The sequence below is a fragment of the Lagenorhynchus albirostris genome, unplaced genomic scaffold (assembly GCF_949774975.1).
Source record: "Lagenorhynchus albirostris unplaced genomic scaffold, mLagAlb1.1 scaffold_241, whole genome shotgun sequence".
Taxonomy (NCBI): Eukaryota; Metazoa; Chordata; class Mammalia; order Artiodactyla; family Delphinidae; genus Lagenorhynchus; species Lagenorhynchus albirostris.
This window is the reverse complement of record NW_026783374.1, coordinates 68,885-90,543: the sequence shown is the minus strand read 5'-3', so window position 1 is coordinate 90,543 and position 21,659 is coordinate 68,885. Positions and strand designations below refer to the sequence as shown.

General features: G+C 42.6%; 1 protein-coding gene across 9 annotated transcripts in view; it reads right to left on the bottom strand.

The window, feature by feature from the left end:
* LOC132514313 (uncharacterized) overlaps positions 1-11,996 on the bottom strand; it is a 40,924-nt gene extending 28,928 nt beyond the window's left edge. For 3 of the 9 annotated variants that reach the window (XR_009538739.1, XR_009538740.1, XM_060138927.1), the window contains exon 1: positions 11,749-11,968. Coding sequence is in view for 5 of the 9 variants with exons in the window: in XM_060138927.1 (XP_059994910.1) it covers positions 11,749-11,904 (156 nt within the window). In the remaining 4 variants the exon portion in view is untranslated. Of the gene's footprint in view, positions 1-10,508; positions 10,991-11,343; positions 11,451-11,748 lie in introns of those variants that run through there. The other 6 variants (XM_060138929.1, XM_060138932.1, XM_060138928.1 and 3 more) reach the window with 4 other exon arrangements.
* Between the last annotated feature and the right edge of the window lie 9,663 nt (positions 11,997-21,659).

The following is a 21,659-nucleotide window of genomic DNA, read 5'->3' as shown; positions in this document are numbered from 1 at the left end:
CAAAAGAATAAATCTAGACTCCTGTCTAACACCACTCATGACAATTTAATAGAAATAAGATAAGGTAAAGACAACTGTAAGATGGGAGGCTTTTCTTCCTGGAGGAAAACAGTAAAAATCTTTTTAACACAGGTCTTTAATATTATTTTTGATGATACCTTAAGCACAAGCAACAATTTAAAAAATTAACAAGTGGAACTATATCAAACTAAAAGTCTGCTACACAGCAAAATAAATAATCAACAAGATGAAAAGAGCCTATGTAATCAAAAATAATATTTGCAAACCTTACAACAAATAAGGAGTTGATATCCAAAATACATCATAGAACTCAGTAGCACAAAATAATTAAGCCAATTAAAACCTGTGCCAAAGACCCCAACAGACATTTTTCCAAAGAAGATATGTGAATGTACAACAAATACATGAAAATGTGTTCAACGTCACTACACATCAGGGAAATTAAATCAAAACCACAATGAGATATCACCTCAGGACTGTTAGAATGGAATTCATCAAAGAGACAAGAGATCTGCTAGCAAATGCTAGCAAAGATGTGGAGAAAATGGATGATTTGTGTGCTTTTGGTTGTCTTATAAATTGGTTCAGCCTCTATGGAAAACACTAGAGAAGACCCTCAAAATTTAATAGGGCTACCATATGGTCCAGCATTTTAAACTATGGGAATATATTAAAAGAATTACAAACACTATGTTGAAGAGATATCTGCACCTCCATGTTCATAGCAGCAGTGTTTACAATAGCCAAGACATGGAAAAAACGTGTGTCTATCAACAGATGAGTGGATATAAACCTTGTGATATATTTAGAAAAAGGAGTAATATTCAGCCATAAGAAAGAAGGAAATCCCGCCATTGGTGACAATATGGATGGACCTTGAGGGCGTTATACTAAGTGAGAGAAGTCAGACCAAGCTTATATGTGAAAAACACACACACACACACACACACACACACACACACAAAACTCATAGAAAAAGGTCAGATTTTTGGTTACCAGAGGAGGGAGGTGAGAAGAGGCAGAATTTGATGAAGTTCAAAAGTACCAACTTGCAGTTATAAGATAAATAAGTATTGAGAATATTATATACAACATGATGAATAGAGTTAACACTGCCATATGGTATATTTGAACATTGTTAAGCAAGTAGATCTTAAGAGTTCTCATCACAGGAAAATATATTTTCCTTATTTTTCTTTTCTTGCATCTATATGAGACGACGTATGTTAACTAATCTTACTGCAATAACAATTTCACAATATATGGAAGTGATATCATTATAATGTGCATTTTCAACTTAAATAGTACTGTGTTCAATTATATCTCAATAAAACTGGAGGGAAAATTACAACAGCTTTACAATAATGTCTTTGAAATTTAAAAAGAATCTTAAAAGGAAATTGAAACACAACTTGCTAAAACTTATGGGCTGCAAGAAAAACAGTGATAAGAGAGTTTATTGAAACAAATGCCTACAATAAGAAAAAAGAAAGATCACAAGTAAACAACCTTACTTCTCACGGGACTAGCAGACAAAGGAAAAACCACTAAGCTCACAAGTAGCAGAGCAATGAAATAAGAGATATGAGAACAGAAATAAAACAGAGACCATGCAAACAATAGAAAACATCAATGCAAGAGGTGGTTTTTGAAATGAAAACAAAATTAACCTTTTAGCTATACTAATGAAGAATAAAAGAGAATACTCAAATAAAATCAGAAATGAAAAAGGAGACATTACAACTGATGCAACAAAAATACAACAGCTCATGAGAGGTGACCATCAACACATATATACCATCAAGTTTGATACCCTAGAAGAAATGAATTCCTAGCAACATAAAAACTACCAAAACTGAATCATGAGGAAATAGACAAACCAAACAGACCAATGATGAGTGAAAAGATTGTATCAGTAATAAAAGATTTACAAAAAAAAAAAAAAACAAAAAACAAAAAAAAACCAAGCTAGGACCAGATGGAAAATTTCCAATTTCCATTGGGAAATTCAACCAAACATTTAAATCGAATTAAAACAACTCCATGTCAAAGTTTTCTAAAAAAACTTTGAGGTACATTCCCAAACTCATTTGATGAGTCCAGCATTATCCTGATACCAAAGCTAGATAAGAACATTACAAGAAAAAAAAAAAACAATTGTCAAGTATTACTAATATAGATGCAAAAATTCTCAGTGAAATACTAGCAAACAAAATTCAACAGTATATTGAAAGGATCATACACCATGATCAAGTGGAATTTATCCCTAGAATGCAGGGGTAATTCAACCTATGTAATTCAAACATGTGATGCACCACATTAAGAGAATGAAATATGAAAATCATATGGTTATCTCAATAGATACAGAAAGAGAATGTGAAATAATTAAAGAACCTTCCATGATAAAAAATACTCAACAAATTGCTATACGTAGAATGTACCTCAGCACAATAAAAGTCATATTGAACAAATTCACAGCAGACATTAAAATCAATGGTGAAAGTTTGAAAGGTTTTCTGCTAAAAATATAAACAAAATAAGTTTTGTGCACTCTCACCACTCCTTTTTGGCATAATACTGGAATTCATAGCCAGAGCAATTAGGCAAGAAAAATAAATAAAAGAAATACAAATTGAAAAGGATGAAGTAAAGCTATTTCTGTTTGCATTTAATATAATCTTATATAGAGAAAATCCCAAAGATTCCAAACAAATGTATTACTAATTATAGACAAATTCAGTCAAGTTGCAAGATACAAAATCAACATGTGAAGAGCAATTGTACTTCTATATACTAACAACAATTTGAAAAAGAAATGTAAAAAGCAATCATATTTAAAATGGCATCAGAAATAAATAAAACATTTAGGAATAAATTAAAGCAAGTAGATAAAATATCCATACACTGAAAATGACAAAACACTGATGAAAAAACTGAAGCTACAAATAAATGAAGAACATTTCCATGGTTATGAAACAGAAGAATATTGTAAAAATATCTATACTACCCAAAGCTGTCTATAAATTCAGTGCAATCTCTGTCAATATTCCAATGATTTTTTCACAGAAAGAGAAAACAACCCTAAAATTTGTATGGAACCACAAAACACCACTAATAGCCAAATCAACCTGGTCAAAGAAGAACAAATCTAATGGCATCACAATTCCTAACTTCAAACTTTATTACAAAGCTATAGTAATCAAAACAATAGATTCTGGCAAAAAATAGAGACTTAATCCAATGAAACAGAATCAAGAGCACTGAAATAAAACTAGTCATTTACTGTTAACAAATATTTGACAAGGGAGCCAAGGAGATGCAGTAGGGGAAATACAGTCTCTTCGATAAATGGTGCTGGAAAAAAACTGGATAACAACCTACAGAAGAATACAATTGGATCCCTTTCTTGTACCACTCACAAAAATTAACTCAAAGTGGACTGAAGGCTTAAATATAAGACCTAAAGCTGTAAAACTACTTGAAGAAAGCATAAAGAACAAGTTCCTCAATATAGTTTTGGCAAATATTTTTCGGATATAATACCAAATGTGAGAGCCACAAAAGCAAAAAAAAAAAAAAAAAAAAAAAAAGAAAAAAAAGTGGAACAGCAAACAAACGAAAATCTTTGCATAGCAAAATGAACAATCAGCAAACTAAAAAGCATCTATAGAACTGGAGAACATATGTGCAAACCATTTTTTTGATAAGGGGCTAATATTCAAAATATAAAGAAGTAACATAAAATAATAGCAGTCAAAAATTAAATAAAAAATGGGCTAAAGGACTTGAAAGACATTTTTCCCCAAAAAAGACATACAGATGGCCAACAGGTACATGAACAGATGCTCAACATCAATAATCATCAAAACCACAATGATACATCAGCTCACACCTGTTAGAATGGCTATTCTAAAAATGAGAAGAAAAAACAAATGTTTGTGAGAATGTGAAGAAAACGCAACTTGTGTGCATATTTGGTGGAAATGTAAACTGGTACAGTCTAATGAATGTAAAAGAATTCAATTGGACCCCTATCTCACACTACTCACAAAAATTAACTCAAAAGAGATTAAAGACAAACATGTATGACTTGAAACCATAAAACACCTAAAAAAATCCTGGGGAAAATCTCCTTGACCTTGGTCTTGGGAATAGTGATTTTCTGGTTATGACCCCAAAGGACAGGCAACAAAGCAAAAGCAAAAATAAACTGGGACTAAGAAAACCTAAAAAACCTTCTGTATAGAAAAAAATAAAACCACACACAAAAGCAAAACAAAACAAAAAACAACTGGTTAAAAATGTAGAAAGGATCTGAATAGATGTATTTTCCAAAGAAGACATACAAATGTCCAACAGATATATGAAAAAGTGTTCAATGTCTTTAATCATCAGGGAAATGAAAATCAAAATCACGAGATCATCTCACTCCTGTTAGAATGGCTACAGCCAAAACACAAGAGATTACAAGTGTTTGAAAGAACATGGAGAAAAGAAAATCCTTGTGCATTGTTGCTAGAGATGTAAATTAATACAGCCACTATGAAAAAGAGTATGGAGGTTACCCCCAAAATTATAAGTAGTATCCAGTTGTTCCAGTACCATTTGTTGAAGAGACTATCCTGCCCAGTGAGTGTGATTTATTCCCATCTCAAATATTAGTTACTTATACACTGGGGTTTACTTCTGGGCTCTCTATTCTGTTCCTTTAGTCTATGTGTGTATTTTAGTGCCAATATCATAGTGTCGTGTAACTACAGGATTTTAATATTGTTTCTTTTTGTTTAAAATAAATTTATTTATTTATTCACTTATTTTTGGTTGTGCTGGGCCTTTGCTGTTTCGCGCAGGCTTTCTCTAGTTTCAGCGAGTGGGGACTACTCTTCAGTGTGGTGTACGGGCTTCTCATTGTGGTGGCTTCTCTTGTTGCAGAGCATGGGGTCTAGGCACGCGGGCTTCAGTAGTTGTGGCACGTGGGTTAAGTAGTTGTGGTTCGTGGTGTCTAGAGCACAGTCTCAGTAATTGTGGTGCACTGGCTTAGTTGCTCCGTGGTATGTGGGATCCTCCCAGACCAGGGCTTGAAATTGTGTCCCCTGTATTGGCAGGCGGATTCCTAACCACTGCACCACCAGGGAAGACCCTGTAATATAATTTTAAATCAGGAAGTGTGATGACTCCCAATTTTTTCTTCTCAGGATTGCTCTGGTTATTTGCGGTCTCCTGTGGTCACGTACAAAATTTTAAAATTGATTTCTCTATATCTGTAAACGATGCTGTTGGAATTCTGATAGAGATTGCATTGAACCTATAGATGCCTTTGGGTAGTACGGACATTTTAACAACAATAATTCTTCTGATCACAGAACACAGTACTGTATATCTTTCCATTTGTTTTGTCTTCTTCAATTTGTTTTGATCAAAGTCTTGTAGTTTTCAAAGGACAAATTTTTCATTTCCTTCGTTAAGTTTATTTCTAAATATTTATTCATTTTAATGCAATTTTGAATGGGGAAAGGATAGTGTCTTCACCAAATTCTGTTGGCAAAACTGGAAAACCACATACAGAAAAATGAAACTGGACACCTATCTTCTACCACTCACAAATATTAATTTGAAGACTGAAACATAAGACCAGATACTATAAAACTCCAAAAGAAAACATAAAGAAGAATCTACTTAACACTGGTTTGGGCAATAATTTGAGGATATGATCCCAAAAGCATAAGCCAGAAAAGTAAAAACCAACAGATGGGATTATATCAAACTAAAAAGCTTTATATATATATATATATATATATATATATATATACATACATATATATATATAGTCTACATACAGATTAGGAGACAATATCTACAAATCATACGTTGCATCAAAGAGTATAAACTTTCAGTTTTAAGATGAGTAAGTTCTGGGAACTTTAACATACATTATGGTGGCCATAGCTAACAACGCTGTATTATATATTTGAAAGTTACTAAGGGAGTAGATCTCAAAAATTTTACCACACAAAAAAGTTAATGATGTGAGTTTATGGAAGAATCCTTATTGCGGTAATCATTTCACATTATATATCTGTATCAAATCACCACACTGTACATCTTAAACTTACACAGTGCTGTATATCAATTATGTCTCAATAAGTCTAGAGGAGAAAAAAAAATAAGAATTTCAAGATGGACACAAGAGCATGAAACCAAGCATGAGCGTTTCTGAGTGAAGAACCTTGTGTCATATCCATGTAGCTGGCCCCAGTTCTACCTGCAAAACCACAAGGAAAATCTGACCACTGGTCCCCATCACCAGGGCTAACAACGTGCCTGAGCTCCCACCTTGGTTACTACAGCAGTCTCCTAATTGGCGCCCCAATTCTGCTTTTGCCCCTTCAGTCATTTGGTAGGACAGCAGCCAGAGTAAGTCAGATGATAGCCCTCCTCTGCTTACAACCAATCACTGGTCCTTTATTTCACACAGAGTAAAAGCCAATGTCCTTTAAATGGCCGACAATCTGTTGACAACACCAAGGGCTCTATCCCTTGCTCACTTAACTTCAACCACCCAGCATTCCCAACTTTCCTCAAACATGCCAGCCATGTTCCTTCTTTACAGCATTTTACCTTGCTCTCCCCTCTGCCTGGAATCTGCTTTTGCCACCTATGCACACTATGTATGCCCTCCCTCATATCTTTTAAGTCTTATTCACAGGTATTTACTGAGCAAGACTATGTGCTGGACAGTATTCAAGGCACAGATGTTTGGACCCAGCATCTCTCTGATCCTTCTGAGATGGAGCATCATTTCATAAACTTACTGGTTATTTTTTCTGGAAAAAACAGATACATAAATATGGGAGTGTAGGAATCGCTCAGGCAAAATCCCAAATAATAGATACAGATGTTTAATTATCAGAAAGGTGGAGCATAACTTCCCAACTCCCTAAATGTGTCCTGCACGCAGTGACATCCTTCTAAACGGTACACACTGAATGGAAGGGAGAAAAGTTTGATGTTACAGTGAGGAACTTGACAAACTCCACCTCAGCCAGGTGATCAAGGGCAACATCAACAGTAGTAAGTCATCTGCAGAGCATGTGCCCTTGATACGAAGTGAAACACATAACCCCAGGCTAATCACGAGGGAAACAGCAGGTAAATCCCAATTCGAGACTGTCAAGGTCATCAAAAACAAGAAATGTCTCAGAAACTATAACAACTAACAGTGTCCTAAAGAGAAATGGCAGCTAAATGGAATGAGGATGAGATATCCTGAATGCAATCCTAGAAGAGAAAAAGGTAAGTCTAAGAAAATTTGAAAAAAGTGTGGGTTATAGTTAATAATCAGGTGTCAACACTAGTTCATTAACTGTAAAAATGTACCCTAATGACATGAAACTGTAATAAGAGAGGAAACTGAGTCTGGGCTATTTGTGAAATCCTGCACTATTCTTGCAAATTTTCTATAAATCTGAAAAAATTTTAAAATGAAAATGTATTAAACAAATTTTTATTTTTTTCTAACACATATTATTTTTAAATTGTCCTACCAGTAATTACTATTAATTTCCCCTGTCACCTAGTTGTACTGTTTCATCTTGTTAAATAGAATTTATAACAGAGAGAAGTAAATTACCCATGATAGTAGAAAATTTCCAATAACACCAATTTTACATATTTTATGTTAAATTAAGAATGCATATGTGTATAATCATTTATTATATATTATGTTATTTGGGAGTTTTTGTTTTTTTTTCTTTTGGCTGCAGTCATTTTACTGGTATGGCTCTATCCTGAGTCACTTTCTAAGAAGTCACTCACCAGAGATGTCTGTCAGGACTCAGAAGTGAGTCTACATGTCACTTCATGGCTGAACATATTCAAACAGCCCATTTATAAAATAAAAAGAAAATAACTAATAATTCATTGTGACTGGTTCATTTATTCCAAGAATGCTTTTAAAAAATTTTGTTTCCATGCTTACATTTCCTACTAATGGAACAAAATCAAATTATGTGCCAACTCAAATATTACATTAGAATAATGAGAACTGAGTTGTGACCACAAAAATTCAATGTTTCATCCTGATATTTTCTAATCAGAAGTGTTTTTTAAAATATTCAGGGCTTCCCTGGTGGCGCAGTGGTTGAGAGTCTGCCTGCCGATGCAGGGGACACGTGTTCGTGCCCCGGTCCGGGAGGATCCCACATGCCACGGAGCGGCTGGACCCGAGAGCCATGGCCGCTGAGCATGCTCTTCCGGAGGCTGTACTCCGCAACGGGAGAGGCCACAAACGTGAGAGGCCCGCGTACCGCAAAAAGAAAAAAAAAAATTGAAACTCCCTTCCTAGGGGATAGCTGAAAGTGACAGTATCAGAAAGCCCAAATGGCACACAAATTGCAAGTGATTGTAGATGTTGCCATACAATGTGCCAGAAATAAATCACCTCTTAGAAGATTCCATAACATTACTTGAAGCTCAAAGCCTGGAATGCTTCCCAATCTTGTCAGACTTACATGTTATTATAATGTCTATATCCATTTAGCTCATGAGGTAGGTAAAGATAAAAAGTGATCTGTTCTTATGTGTTTAGTACAGTTTAAAAAAGTATATAATGCTCCTAAGAAATCAGGTTAGATCTGGAATACAGATGAAAATATGAAATGAAAGTTCTTTGCTTTGTACAAGAGCAGTAGCTCATCATGTACAAATATGTCAGATGACAAGGTACCTTCATGTGAAAAAAGAAAAAATGCCATCACTGCAAAAGAAAGCTTTATTGATTGTACTGAAGTAAAAGGAGAAACTAGATATGATATACCTCAGGTAATTATGAGTATATTGGGAAAAGGTAATGCTGACATAAAATTGCTCATGCTCACAGATATTATACAGGTGTAACTGTGGCACATGTACGAAGACGTAGAAGCCATGTTCCTCCACTGAGCGTGACGATGCCAAAATTGTGACCTGATCATTTCTTAACCATAATGGACAAAATTTCTGCTCCCACAATTTAAAATATGACCTTTAAAATACTGTATAATGAGGCGATGTGATATTTTAATGTCTGTTCTAAGTAGTACTTTAAACACACATAAGTCTATCCAATTGTCAGTCAGAAAGATCAGATACAATCAGCTATCATTCTATGCAAATGAATGGCATGTAGCAAATATTCATACATGTGTGCACCTATATAAAACATGTTAGCATGTATGAATAAAATCAACTATGTTATATTAATATTTAATGTAAAATCATATTAACAAATGCACTGTGGTGAAATAAGAAGCATCTAGGTATAAATAGATTACAAATTTTTATGCAGTTGTCACAATGGGATAATATTGTGACCAAAGTGGAGATTGTAAAGAAAGTCGTCCAAGAAAAACATCTTGACTATAGGAAAAATCGCATGCTTATTATAAGGTCTCTCTCCTTGTTTACAACCAATGTTAGAAAGTAACCTTGAACTAGGTTAGGAGAATAAAAACTTTAACAAGACATAGGAATACTCTTTCTGTTGTAGAAAATAAACCAAAATGAATAAGCTACGAAGATTCTACAGATAGAAATATCAATTCTTATGGGAAAGAGGCTTAAAATAAGTAATAAGGAGATTATAGATATCCTAATTTCACCTTTTGAATGGAGCTATACATTAAGCTAAAAACCTTCATATTCTCTATTAGCAGAAAATTTTTTGCTATGAATCTATTTAATTTACAAAAAGCAGCCCTTGTCTTACCTTTTAAGTATTCTGTTGAAGTTTTAAGTTTTAATATATTTCATCTTAAATGGTCTTATGAAGTATGCAATGGTTGGTATTTTAAAATCGTCACTGTGCCTGGAACTTCTAAAAGTGATTCACGATTTTTTAAATTACATTCTTATAAAACTTTGGTATTGACATGAATATTATGATTTTTAATAATATGAGTCACATTGGAATATTGCAGAAGATTTTTCAATGAGCTTATGTGTATAAATATTTAAGACTGTCACTGTATTATGAGAAAATTTCAAACACAGCAATATTTTGACTTGAAAATGAGAAAAAAGCTAAGAACTACATCTTAAATATTGCTCATTGTGGGGCTTCCCTGGTGGTGCAGTGGTTAAGAACCCACCCCCCAATGCAGAGGACACGGGTTTGAGCCCGGGTCCGGGTAGATCCCACATACAGCGGAACAACTATGCCTGTGAGCCACAACTACTGAGCCTGCGCTCTACAGCCTGCGAGTCACAACTACTGAAGCCCACGCACCTAGAGTCCGTGCTCTGCAACAAGAGAAGCCACCGCAATGAGAAGCCGCACGCCACAACAAAGAGTAGCCCCCGCTCGCCACAACTAGAGAAAGCCCATGCAACAACGAAGACCCAATGAAGTCAAAAATCAAATAAATTAAATAAATTTAAAAAAGAATTATTGGTAAAAATAAATAAATAATAAATATTGGTGACGTAAAGAAAATAGCACAACATGAAAGTTGTGAGTTAAGTTTTATTGGGGGAAAAATAAAGACTATATCCTGGGAGACAGAATCTCAGATAGCTCCAAGAAACTGTTCCAAAGAAGCATGGGGAAGGTCAGTGTATATGTAATTTTGGTGAAGGGGGAGTACACGCAATCGAGCATATATAATTTTTGCAGAAGGTTTCTGCTCGTCTCATGCAGGCTCCGGCTACTGACGTCACCATGAAGGATTTCAATGCTTCTCTAGACACGAGGAGATACAAGAACTGGGCTCATAAAATCAGCTCCTGAAAGTATCTAACTCTCTGAAGAGCTGTCCTGCCAGATTCCCCCGAGCACAGAGCACGTCATTTCCGCTCTCCACCCTGAACTCCGTTCAGGGGGTGTTGAAGGTCAGCGGCTGCAGCAGCTGCACCAGCACCTGATTTAATCCTTGTCGAGGTAGACAGCAAGTGCCGATCCATAGCTGACAATACGCTCCAAATAATTTTATTCCTTTAAGACGGAAAAGTAAAAGTACAATAAATTCTGATTCTGACATGTTTAAACTATAAAACTTAACATAGTGTGTTTTACTACACTGTTCTTTTTTACTTTTTTTTTTTTTTTTTTGCGCTATGCGGGCCTCTCACGTTTGTGGCCTCTCCATTTGCGGAGCACAGGCTCCGGACGCGCAGGCTCAGGGCCATGGCTCACGGGCCCAGCCGCTCCGCGGCACGTGGGATCTTCCCGGACCGGGGCACGAACACGTGTCCCCTGCATCGGCAGGCAGAGTCTCAACCACTGCGCCACCAGAGAAGCCCTGTTTTTTTAGTCTTTCAATACGTTTTCAACTAGATCCACGTTACCTGCACATCATCCGTGTATAGTCTGTTAGTTAAGGTCTTTGAACAAAGGAATAAGTGGATAATTCCGTGCGGTTGAGGACAAGGGGCGGAAACATTTCTCTTGGCCACTAAAAAAAAGGGACATTTTTACAACCTTCCGGGAGCGTCTGAGGAAACGCAGCAGAGTCACTCCGCGACGGTGAACTCTCCCGGTCGGCCGCGCCCCAGCTCCTTCCCCGCGGCCCGAGGGTCTGGGGCCCAGCCGCGCCTCCCACGAGGACACGCGCTTCCCGCGCTCCGACTCGGGCGGAGCTCCTCCCGCCAACCGCCCCGCGTCCGGAACAGACGCCCCGCCGGGAACAGCCTCCACGCCGCCGGCCCCTCGGAGACCGGATCCGAGGGACAACAAGCGACATCGAACGTTACCTGAGAAGGTGGGGATACACCGTGCGGGGCGGCCGGAAAGGAAGACGCGGAACCTCGAGGAGAGAGCACAGCCCCTTTGCACCGGCCGGGGCGCGGGCGGGAAACGTCTTCCTCCCGCAGACCAGCCAGCCCCACACGCTGGCCCGCAACCGCCATGGCGCCTCCACTCCGTCCTCAGGGAAGACCGCCCATCAAGTGCGGTTGCAGTTGCGCATGCGCCCTATCGCCTGTGACATAGTGGCTTCGTGCCCCCCCTGCAGACCCTTGGGGGAAGTGTAGGATGCTCGAACTCACTGGAGAACATGGGGCCCCTCCCAGCCAGGATGCTAAGTTACTCAAAATCTCAGTGCCCCAGCCTCTGTGCTGATGGCACTGGTGATGCTCTGATCCAGCCATGCCCGCTCTCTTGCCTGGGGTGTGCCCCACTCTTTGGAGCCATGCCATCTGGTTTTTAGGTCATCCCCCCAAAAATGATAATAACCTCTATTCTATGCCACAATGACAGTATCTATTTCAGGTCCCTAGAAAAGAGCCACCAATTTCCACCATCAGATTCTCCACTGGATCTTCAACCTGTTAGACACAGAGGACAGCTGCTCTGCTTGGAATAAAATTCTCTATAGTAATATACAGAGTTGATCACAAACACAAATAACTGAAACAGAAGATGAGAGTAGAAAATCTATGGACTTTTCCTCATTTGAGAATAGGAGTCCACAGTTAATTCCAAGAAATCGTTAGCTATCTGAAGCAGTGGAATACAGCTGACATACCTTGGAGCTTGTCAGGGAGGGAATCAAACTGTGTTTTCCCTCATTTAGCAAATCCTCTCAAAAATTAAGGAAACAAGAAAAAACATTCTACTTATGACCACCTTTATTCAATTATATTTTTATGCACAAGAAAGTAATGTAAAATACGTTAAATATAAAATATCAGGGAAAAAAATGATAATGTATTTAAGATACACATTTCTAATATCCAAAATTATTTACAAAATTCATAATCAGTTTCTTAAATAAACAAACTCATGAATTACATTTTAAAACTTATCCTTTCAGAACTTCATGTGAGATTTTCTGTTTTCAGACTTTGGAATGTAATTTTTCTTGAAAAAATGTCTTCAGAACATACTTTTGTTACAGACTTTAAAGTTAGCTGCTTAGCAGACATACATGAAAATATCAGTTGTTTGAACCTTTCATAAACTTACACTCACATCATATAACAGCTCAACAAAGGCTTTGAAATAGCAAATGATTCTGCTTGTTGATTTTCTTCCAGTAAGAGATTCAGGGACCCAGCAACCTTCGATTTGTGGATTGTTCAACAACAACATGTGCTTTCAACTACGGGTATGTTCCTTGGGTTTATTCCACTCAGTTGTAAAGGGAAAATGTATGGCAAATCAGGGAGCGTGTTTCCAGGGCCAGAGCCTCTACAAAGAAAATATCACTTCCATCCCCAATTTACTTGCTGGGAACCACTCCACTGTGAATGATCTTCGTCCTTACGGCTCCAGAGAATGTGGACCTTTTAGACAAAGCAGGTGGGGGCATCAGACAGAGCTCACCTTTGAGGAGAGCCCTTCTTCCAGTGGTCATGTTGGTGCAGGGAAGTGGGGTACAGGCGCCCTGTCTCTTGCTTGTGCTAGGACATCGACACGTATCCTGGTCAGTCCTGCTACATGTCCGCCTGCATCTGCCCAAGTTAGGAGGCCTGTGTACCTGTGCCTGCCTGAGCTCACTCACGCCAACAACCCATCTACTGTTGCTGGAGCCTGAGAACCTTTCTGGCTGTGCACATGCCTATGCATCTCTGCATCGAAGCCCTCTTTATATAATTTGAAAACTGACGCCCAGAAAGAGGCAGGGACTTGTCTAGGACACCATATGTGAGCAGAGGTCAGAATAAAAGTGAGGAATCCAGCTCCCTAAGCCAGTACTCAGTTCCTCCCATCATGTTTGGTTTTGAAATAAGAGTCCTTAAGATCCTGGTGAATTCCTGCCAAACCGGCGCAGTTTGGGCCATTACTCTCTCCGCATCTCCATGCAGACACATGTATGTACAAATAGAAATAGGGTTAACAGCTGGGGATGATGCAAAGTTGGTTAAGGAAGAGAAAACAATATGTAAGTGTTGAGGAGAGCAAGAAAATGTTGGAGACAGCTCTGCCATGGAGCAAGGGCGTCCACCTCCCTGGCAGTGTGTCCAGAGGTCGAAAGAATGAGGGGGATTCTCCAAGTTCCCATAGTCCTGCCTGGGCGTGGGCCATCTCCGTAGTGTTCTCCAGCGGACAGGGCCTCGGGTCTTACCATTCTGATCTTCTAGACCCAGGCTGAGCACACACTCCATGCCCCAGTGTAGACAGTGCTGCAGGGGAGAAGGGCTTTCTTTCCCTACAAATTGTGTGAGTGCCGTGGCAGATTGCAAGTGTTCTGCATGCTTGGAAAGACTGCTGAGAAGCTTGGTTCTCCACCACTGACCACTGTGTTCTGAGAGTTTGGCAAAATGCTTTCCACTTCACGGAGGTCCCGCAGAGGAGGGATTAGCTGGGGAAACGAGGCTTTGTGAGCACAAGCGGGCAGAGCCTCAGACCCAGAGACAGGGTTCTAGGAAGAAGACCAGTCTTAGTTGGGACCTCGTTGTCCTCATTTGGAAGTGGGGATATCATTGTTTTGGCTGAGGTCATCCCTCACAAGCAAAGAGACACCACAGTGATGGACAAAACGGTGGGGAAAAGGAAGCTTCTGGGGCCACTTTCACTGCGCTGCCCTGGAGCCTGTATGTTCTACTCTATGCCCCTGTGACTCTGAAGAGCTTCTGTGTTGAGGACACCCAAATAAAGGTACCAGTTTTTGAGGGGTATGCAGGCCCAGGACCACAGTTGTAGTGCTGGTCACCTAGGAGCAGACAGGCTTTTGCATCACTGATGCCCACTGAGGGCCACATAGAGGGCTTTGTGGTCCCCCCTGTTACACATACAACTTTAAACTCTTGTCAGTAGCATTCACCTCCACAGTCCAGCTGCTTAAAAGGGAGGAGGGCGCCATGACAGTCACACATATTCCTTCAGCAACTATGCACCATGCACTCCTTCTCTGCCAGGTGCCCTTGTGTGGGGCACAAAATGACCAAGAGTTCCCTAGTTTCCAGGAGCTCACAGCCTGGAGCAGAGATGGCCAAAAGTACAAGAGCAAGACATATGAAAGAAAAGAGCAAGTGTGAGACTGGAAATAAAGACTGTGCTCTGAGGGAGGTTTGGGGAGTGCCTGGGTAGGAGGGTCTCAGAGGCCTCACTGGAGTGACAGTTACGGGGACCAGAATGACAACAGCGAACCAACCCTCACACATCTGGGAGCAACATGTCAGGGAGAAGTCACCACTGTTGCAGGCACCTGTGTGCAGAGATGAGTGGGTCAGAGATGTTAGAAAGTGATGAGTAGAACTGGAGAAAAAACTGTGGGGGTTAGGGGGAGTCAGGAAGTCAGGGCCATATCCTGGGGTCTGCTAGACTGTTAGGTATCTGTTTCTTTCTAACAACATTTACTCCAAACCTTGCATTTAAAATTACATATATTTAATAGCTCGCAATTTTTGTGGGTAATAAATACGGGCAGAGCTTAATGGACTCCTCTGCATCAAGGTGTCTCACAGGCTGGGATTGCAGCCTCAACTGAGACTCAAGTGACAGAGAATTTGGTCCCAACTTTACTCACAGGGTTCAGGATGCAGGTTGGATTTGGAGTTTGAGTTTCTTTCTGTGTGTTGACTTGGGCAATGCCTCGATTCTCTCCTTTGTGGGGCTCTTTATATGACAGCTCAAAACATCTGTGTTTGATTCCTCAATTCAGGGATAAGAGAAAGGGAAGTGGAAAATTAAAGAGTGAATAAAAGGAAGGTGAGCGATTTTTGAAATTAAAGCGTACACATGACATTCCATCACTTCGGCTAAAATCTACTGATTGGGGTATTTGCTAACCGCTTAGTAGTTACACAGGGCTATGTATAGGAAAGGTGGGGTCACTGGGTGCCATGTGGAGCCTGTCCACCACACAGGCCAATTTGAGTCACTTGGGTCTCATTCAAATTACAACAGGAAACAACTGAACAGTTTTACTCCAAAGGGTGACAACGTGTGAATTTCCATTAATTTCAACCCCCTCATGCCGCTGACCTAAAAATGAGGCCAAGAGAGGAAGTGACAGTTCCAATATCACCTTCCTGAAACTCAGATGTCTTTTGAGTTATTTTATGCTGTGTCCCACCCCTTCTTGTAATTTTCCAGTCTCTCCTTTGTGCCTTAGACACACGTGACACTAGCCACAGCTGTTATAGATATTATCTCAATGCACATGGTGATGCTCCTAGAAAGGACATTCTAGCCTGATCTCCACTGTGCAGGTTGGAAGACTGAGGAACAGCAGAGAGGAGCAGGGTGTTTTCCAGGACACAGAACTGGTGAGAAAAGGGAGTGATTTCAGCTCTATCTCCTGAAAGTTAGGACCCTAGTTACATTTCCAGACAGCTGTGGCCAGGGTTGTGTCACCTCATCGTGTACAAAAAAGAGGATGACATGGGGGGGTGGAGCAGTTAACAGCATAGAAGCGGATTTGGGTAGATTTGACTGAAGGGAGGATCCCAGGTAATAAAATCTTGAATAAGTGACCTCACTTCCTTGGTGAGTGGCCCCAACAGAACTTAAACACTGGTAACAAGGAAACCACATTATAGGGAGAGCCCCCCAAGAGCTCACTCGACTGGACACTCTCAAGAGAACAATCTATTCTCCTGTTGTTCCCCACTTTTCAGAGGCTCTGGGCTGAGGGACTTTTTGGTTGCTGTGGACATTGCTCAGCCCTCATCACCGATACCTCTGGCCATTTGGCAGGAGGCACCAAAAGGTAACAGAGGGCAGCCCAGCATTGTTTGTGTGTGAAGGGGGTGGTGGGGCCAGGGGATGAGGGGTACGTCCTTCCTGGGCAGGAGCGTGTTGTCAAGTGTCGGAAGCCTGGGGTGTCTGTCATGCCCAAACCCCAGTTCGTGGCTGGCAGGATGAGAGGTGAGAGCTCGAGACCAAGATCATCTGCGCACATGTTAAACCTGATCCGTAGAGCTTTCATCTGCTCTCCCCCCTGGCTGGGGGACTTGACAGATGCCTCTCTGTTCCTGAACTGAGGAACAGAAATTCTCATGGGGACTCTCCCTGTGGCAATGTTCAGGTAGGCTCCTGATCAATCCTGGCCCACCTACCAGACAGTTCTTTGCAGAGTTCCACCCAGAGATCTTTGTGGAGCTTGTCAATGGGTTCAACTCTTCCACGTTTCGAGGCAAGGGGCAGGCCGCCAACAACATCAAATTCTGGTCTTCAGTGAGAACAGGTGCAGAGGAGTCTCAAATCCCAAGACTTACAGGTGATCAGAGTTGGCCTAGAACCCAAACATGAATCTGGCAAGTGCCTGGGGTCCTCTGAGGAATGTGGTTTTCCAGGGCCTTCAGTTCCACATCAAGAGCAGACCAAGCCTCAGGCACCTTAGAGGGAATGTCATGCAGCCCGTGCTTTGGGCAGTTCCCTGTTTGACCTGCATGATCTTGAGTACTTGTTTGTAATTCCTAACCCTCTATTTTCTCAAGTCTACAATGGTGTTTACTGATGACTAACTGGGATGATGCAGTTAAAACAGGGAGGTGCTGGTGTTCCTCAGATAATAGAATGCCTTGAAGGCGTCAACGGTCTATTACCCACCTCCACTTAAATTGTACTTTTAAACATAGAACCTTTTTCGGGGTGGGCACTCAGCTCCTCCTCTTGCACCAGTTCCTGAGATACTAGGAGTTTCTGGTCTAAACTCCAGATCCTTATCCTACTGGTGATTTATGGTGTTGCCATTGTGTATATGTCCTTCCTTGTCTACACGGTGTGAAAAGAGACAACCCTGTCCCCAGATGATGCCTGAATAATGCTGCCCCTCAAAACAGGCACAAGGAAGAATCAGAGAGAGTCCCTGGTACCAGCTTTCCCAGGTAGAAACATCACCTACACCACGCTGTTCCTGTGCTCCGATCAGGCCTTCACTACTGCCCAGCAGGTCCTACATGATCAGTTTCATAGGCGAGGGCTGGCCCAGCCACAGCATGGTGGGGAGTGCCCCACATTTATCTGTGTGTCTTTGGAATGTCACCGCACCTCTCTGAGATTCACTTTGCTCTTCTCACAAGTAGGTGGATAAAAGTATGAACCTCCTAGTGTTACTGTAGCAAGTCACGGTAGATGCTTGCCTGGTGGCTGGCTCTGAAGAGAAGGCTGCTGGCCATGCTGTGTGTCTTCACATATATATTTCTCTCTCCCCAGTGAAGAAACTCTCTGCCTCATCCAGCACCGGTCTGTGGTCTTTGTGAGTTTGGAAAAGCATATGAAAATCACTCTGATTTCCTATTTGCAAAGAAGCTTTGTGTTTGCATCCAGCTTGTTCTGGACCTAGTCCTTGGTGTGGACAGATTAGGAATTTCTGGGAGCAGGCAGAGGAGCTCAAGGTCCACCCAGATACCTGGGATGGTTATGGTTGACATTCACTCATTCAGCAATATAAAGTACCCAGTACATGCAGGCATTTTCCTAGACACTAAATTTAAAGAATAAAACAGACACAATCCCTGGGGCTAAATTATAAACTGAGTTTCAGATCATCTCTCTAGACATCTTAAGTAGTCATGTCCAGAGTGCATGAGAAGTGATGCCCTCATGGCTGCCTCTGGATACGGGTGCTCCTCCCATATTACAACACAAATATGAACCACAGGACCAACTAAAACTCTGAGTGGTCTTGGGCTCACAGGCTCCTCTGTCGACTCAAATACCACTGTGCTAGGCCTCAGCACAGAGTGGGAGTCTGGAGGCTGTGCTGGGCAAGGACAGGCAGAACACTGGAGCCCACACACCTTTCAGTTCCCATGGGAACGCTTATGTCTGGGGGTTTCCCCCGAAGAAGCAAATGAGTCAGAAAGCTGTGGATAGGGTCCCAGCCTCCCTGGAATCAGAGGGGTTGGGTTAGTCCCTGAGATACTCATCCCCTCCATAGCCCCATCTCACTCCACCTGCCCTCCCTACATCTACCTCCTCTGGCACCCATAACTGGGGACCAGAAGAGGAGGTGAGGCGAGCAACATGTTCACAAAGCTGTCTCAAGCTCAGTCCTGTTGCTCATGTGCATGGATGATGGAGTATGCTGTGTCCATGACCTTGGAGAGAAGAGTGTCAGTAAGAAGACCAGACTCACACAATCTCTGTTGGGCTCAGGCCTTCCAGTACAAGGATAACCACAGTGGGGTTGGAAGTGGGCTGAGGCCATCATCTGGGTCCAAGAGCCAAAGGAGGGTGCTTCGGGTGCACAGCATTGAGTGAGGCCAGGCATCCAGCTCTGTTATACACGTGACTCCCCCCACGCTCTGTCTCTCATCCTAGGCACCTGGTTGTGTTAGTACCTGCAGCTTACCTGGCAGCCCCTGCTCTGCCCCTTTTTTAGGCTAAAGTTGGCATACATGCAGGTCAATTTGCCTGCCTCAGACATGAAACACCATGCCCCATTTTCCTGGTCCAGAAGGAGATTTTAGAGTCCACTGAGGCAAAGCCAGAGGGTAAGCGGGACTGCAGGCAGGGAAGATCCTCTGCATTAGGGTTTAGGGGGTGGGTATTCCTTTTAAAGACAGTAGATGTTTCTGTTTGGGGGAAGGCACAGGGAAAGTCAGTTATGTGGGTGAACCTTTCTCTTTATCCTGCTCTAGTGCGAGCTCCAATGTTCTTGCTTGCTGAAGGGTCAGAAGAAGGGTCAACGCAGTGCTAGAGACAGCTGCACCAGGACCGTTGTTTCCGATGGGCGTGCAGAGTATGTGGGCCCTCATGGTGGGCCTGGGGCCCCACACCTGCCTTTCCATGGCCTGGACTCCTATGATCAGGGTGCAGATCCCCAGCTCCACCACTTATCAACCACATAACCTGGGCAAGTTCACTGTCCACCTGAGATCAGTAGAGATGGACAATGAGAGGACTTCCCACACAGTGGCTGTGCAGATTAAAAGAGGTAGAACAGAGAGAACATCAGGCAGAGCCTGGTTCATTGCTTGTGGGAGGAGAGATCACTGTGTACAGCCAGGTAACCGGGTCACCCCCCAATCTGCCCAGAGACTCAGCAGCCTCAGCACCTATTACACATCTGAAGTGCACTTAACCTCAAGGGACAGAAACAGACAAAGCCCCTGGTTGTAGCTGCACAGAGGAATGTGCATTTGAACAAGGAATTAGAGCAGAAGGGTGACCGGGGTGGGTGGAAGATGATCCCTTGGGTTGAGCAGAATTGAGCTGCCTTGTGGAGCTGGCAGTTAGTGGAGATGGGAAGGCTTGGCTACATTCTCCACTTCTGAACTCCCACTGTCAGTGATGCCCCTGCCGGGCATGCAAAGACGGGGTGTGTCAGACCCATGTGACGTTCCCCCTGCTCCCCAGGACGTGTTCAAGAAGGTGGCTCCCGCTCAGTGCCTGGGCTCCATCTGGTCCCAGAAAACACATTTGGAAATGAGCACATGGCACCAACCATCCATGCCACTGTCACCCAGTTCAACAGTGTGGCCAAGTGCGTCATCACCACCTGCCTCAGAGACCTGGGCATGATGGCCCAAGAGAGGGCCTGGGTGGTGTAGCACTGTATGAAAGTGACCAGGGTCTGCCATTGGAGGTCCAGCAGAGTACCTCTCCAGAGTCCTGGAACTGCCACTTCCAATGTAACAGATTTCAGGATTGAAGTCTGTGGTCTAAACCCCTGCACCATCCCTATGAGGGAGGGGATAGATGGGTCCCAGGGTGAACAGTTGGAGTTTCTCCCCTGTGGACAGATACTCCAAAATAACAGGAGAGAGGAGGCTGGGCCCTGCCCAGATAAGAGATAAAAGAGCACATATTCCTCATTCTCGAAGTCAAGGAAACCTTCCCAAATACACACATGCAGAAAGGCTCATTGAAGGTCAAAAAGGGAGGGTGAGGGTTAGGGTTAGGGTTAGGGTTAGGGTTAGTGTTGGTGATGTCTACGTACATCCGTGTTGCTCCCAACCTCCAGGCGAGTTGGAAAATATGAGAATGTACGACCAACGGGACACACGGAGGAGGACGCCAGGCACAGACACACTCTCCTGGTCACACAAAACAGCCCCGTGGTCCCCGTTACCCGAGGGGAACCACGGCGTGCTGGTCGACCCATCCAGTATACCCAAACCTCCCTACAGCTCAGCGCCAGCCTCAGAAGCTATAGACCTGCTAGACCAATCTCCGGCGACAACATGAACCGCCCACGTCCCGGCGCCACCGGAACAGTCGCCGCCAGCGTCGCCGGACTCCCGGAACTCTGCCTCGGGCACGGCGGCTGAGTCCCAGCCCTCGCAATGGGCACTGAAGCTCCGGATGGAAGGGACGGTCTCAAAGTGGCCGCCACTTGGCGCCCGACAAGCGGCGGGAAAGTCTGAGGCATGTAGCCCGATTGCCGGACGGCGAGGGTACAGCGCAGGCCGCCCAAATGCCCGAGTTCGTCCCGGGGCGTCCGTCTCGGCGCTAGCTCCTGTATCAGTACCGCGGGAAGCGACCCCGGCCACAGAAGAAGAGGGCGGGGGACTGGGAAGAGGTCGCCGGGAGGCTGCCGCGGAGAAGAGCTCCCCACGCGATTCCCGGCCGGGCTGGCGTACTAGTGGCCCACAGCGCTAGGGCGGGTCCCTGCTCCTGGGAGCACTTAGGGATTTTGCGGGGACTTGGGCTGCGTGGACTCTAAAACTGAAACCATGAAAGTACACGTAGAAAATATGTATGAATGATTTTTATTCTGTGGTTTCAAAATGGAGTCCTTGTAAAGCATTTTTTTTGCATGTTTTTT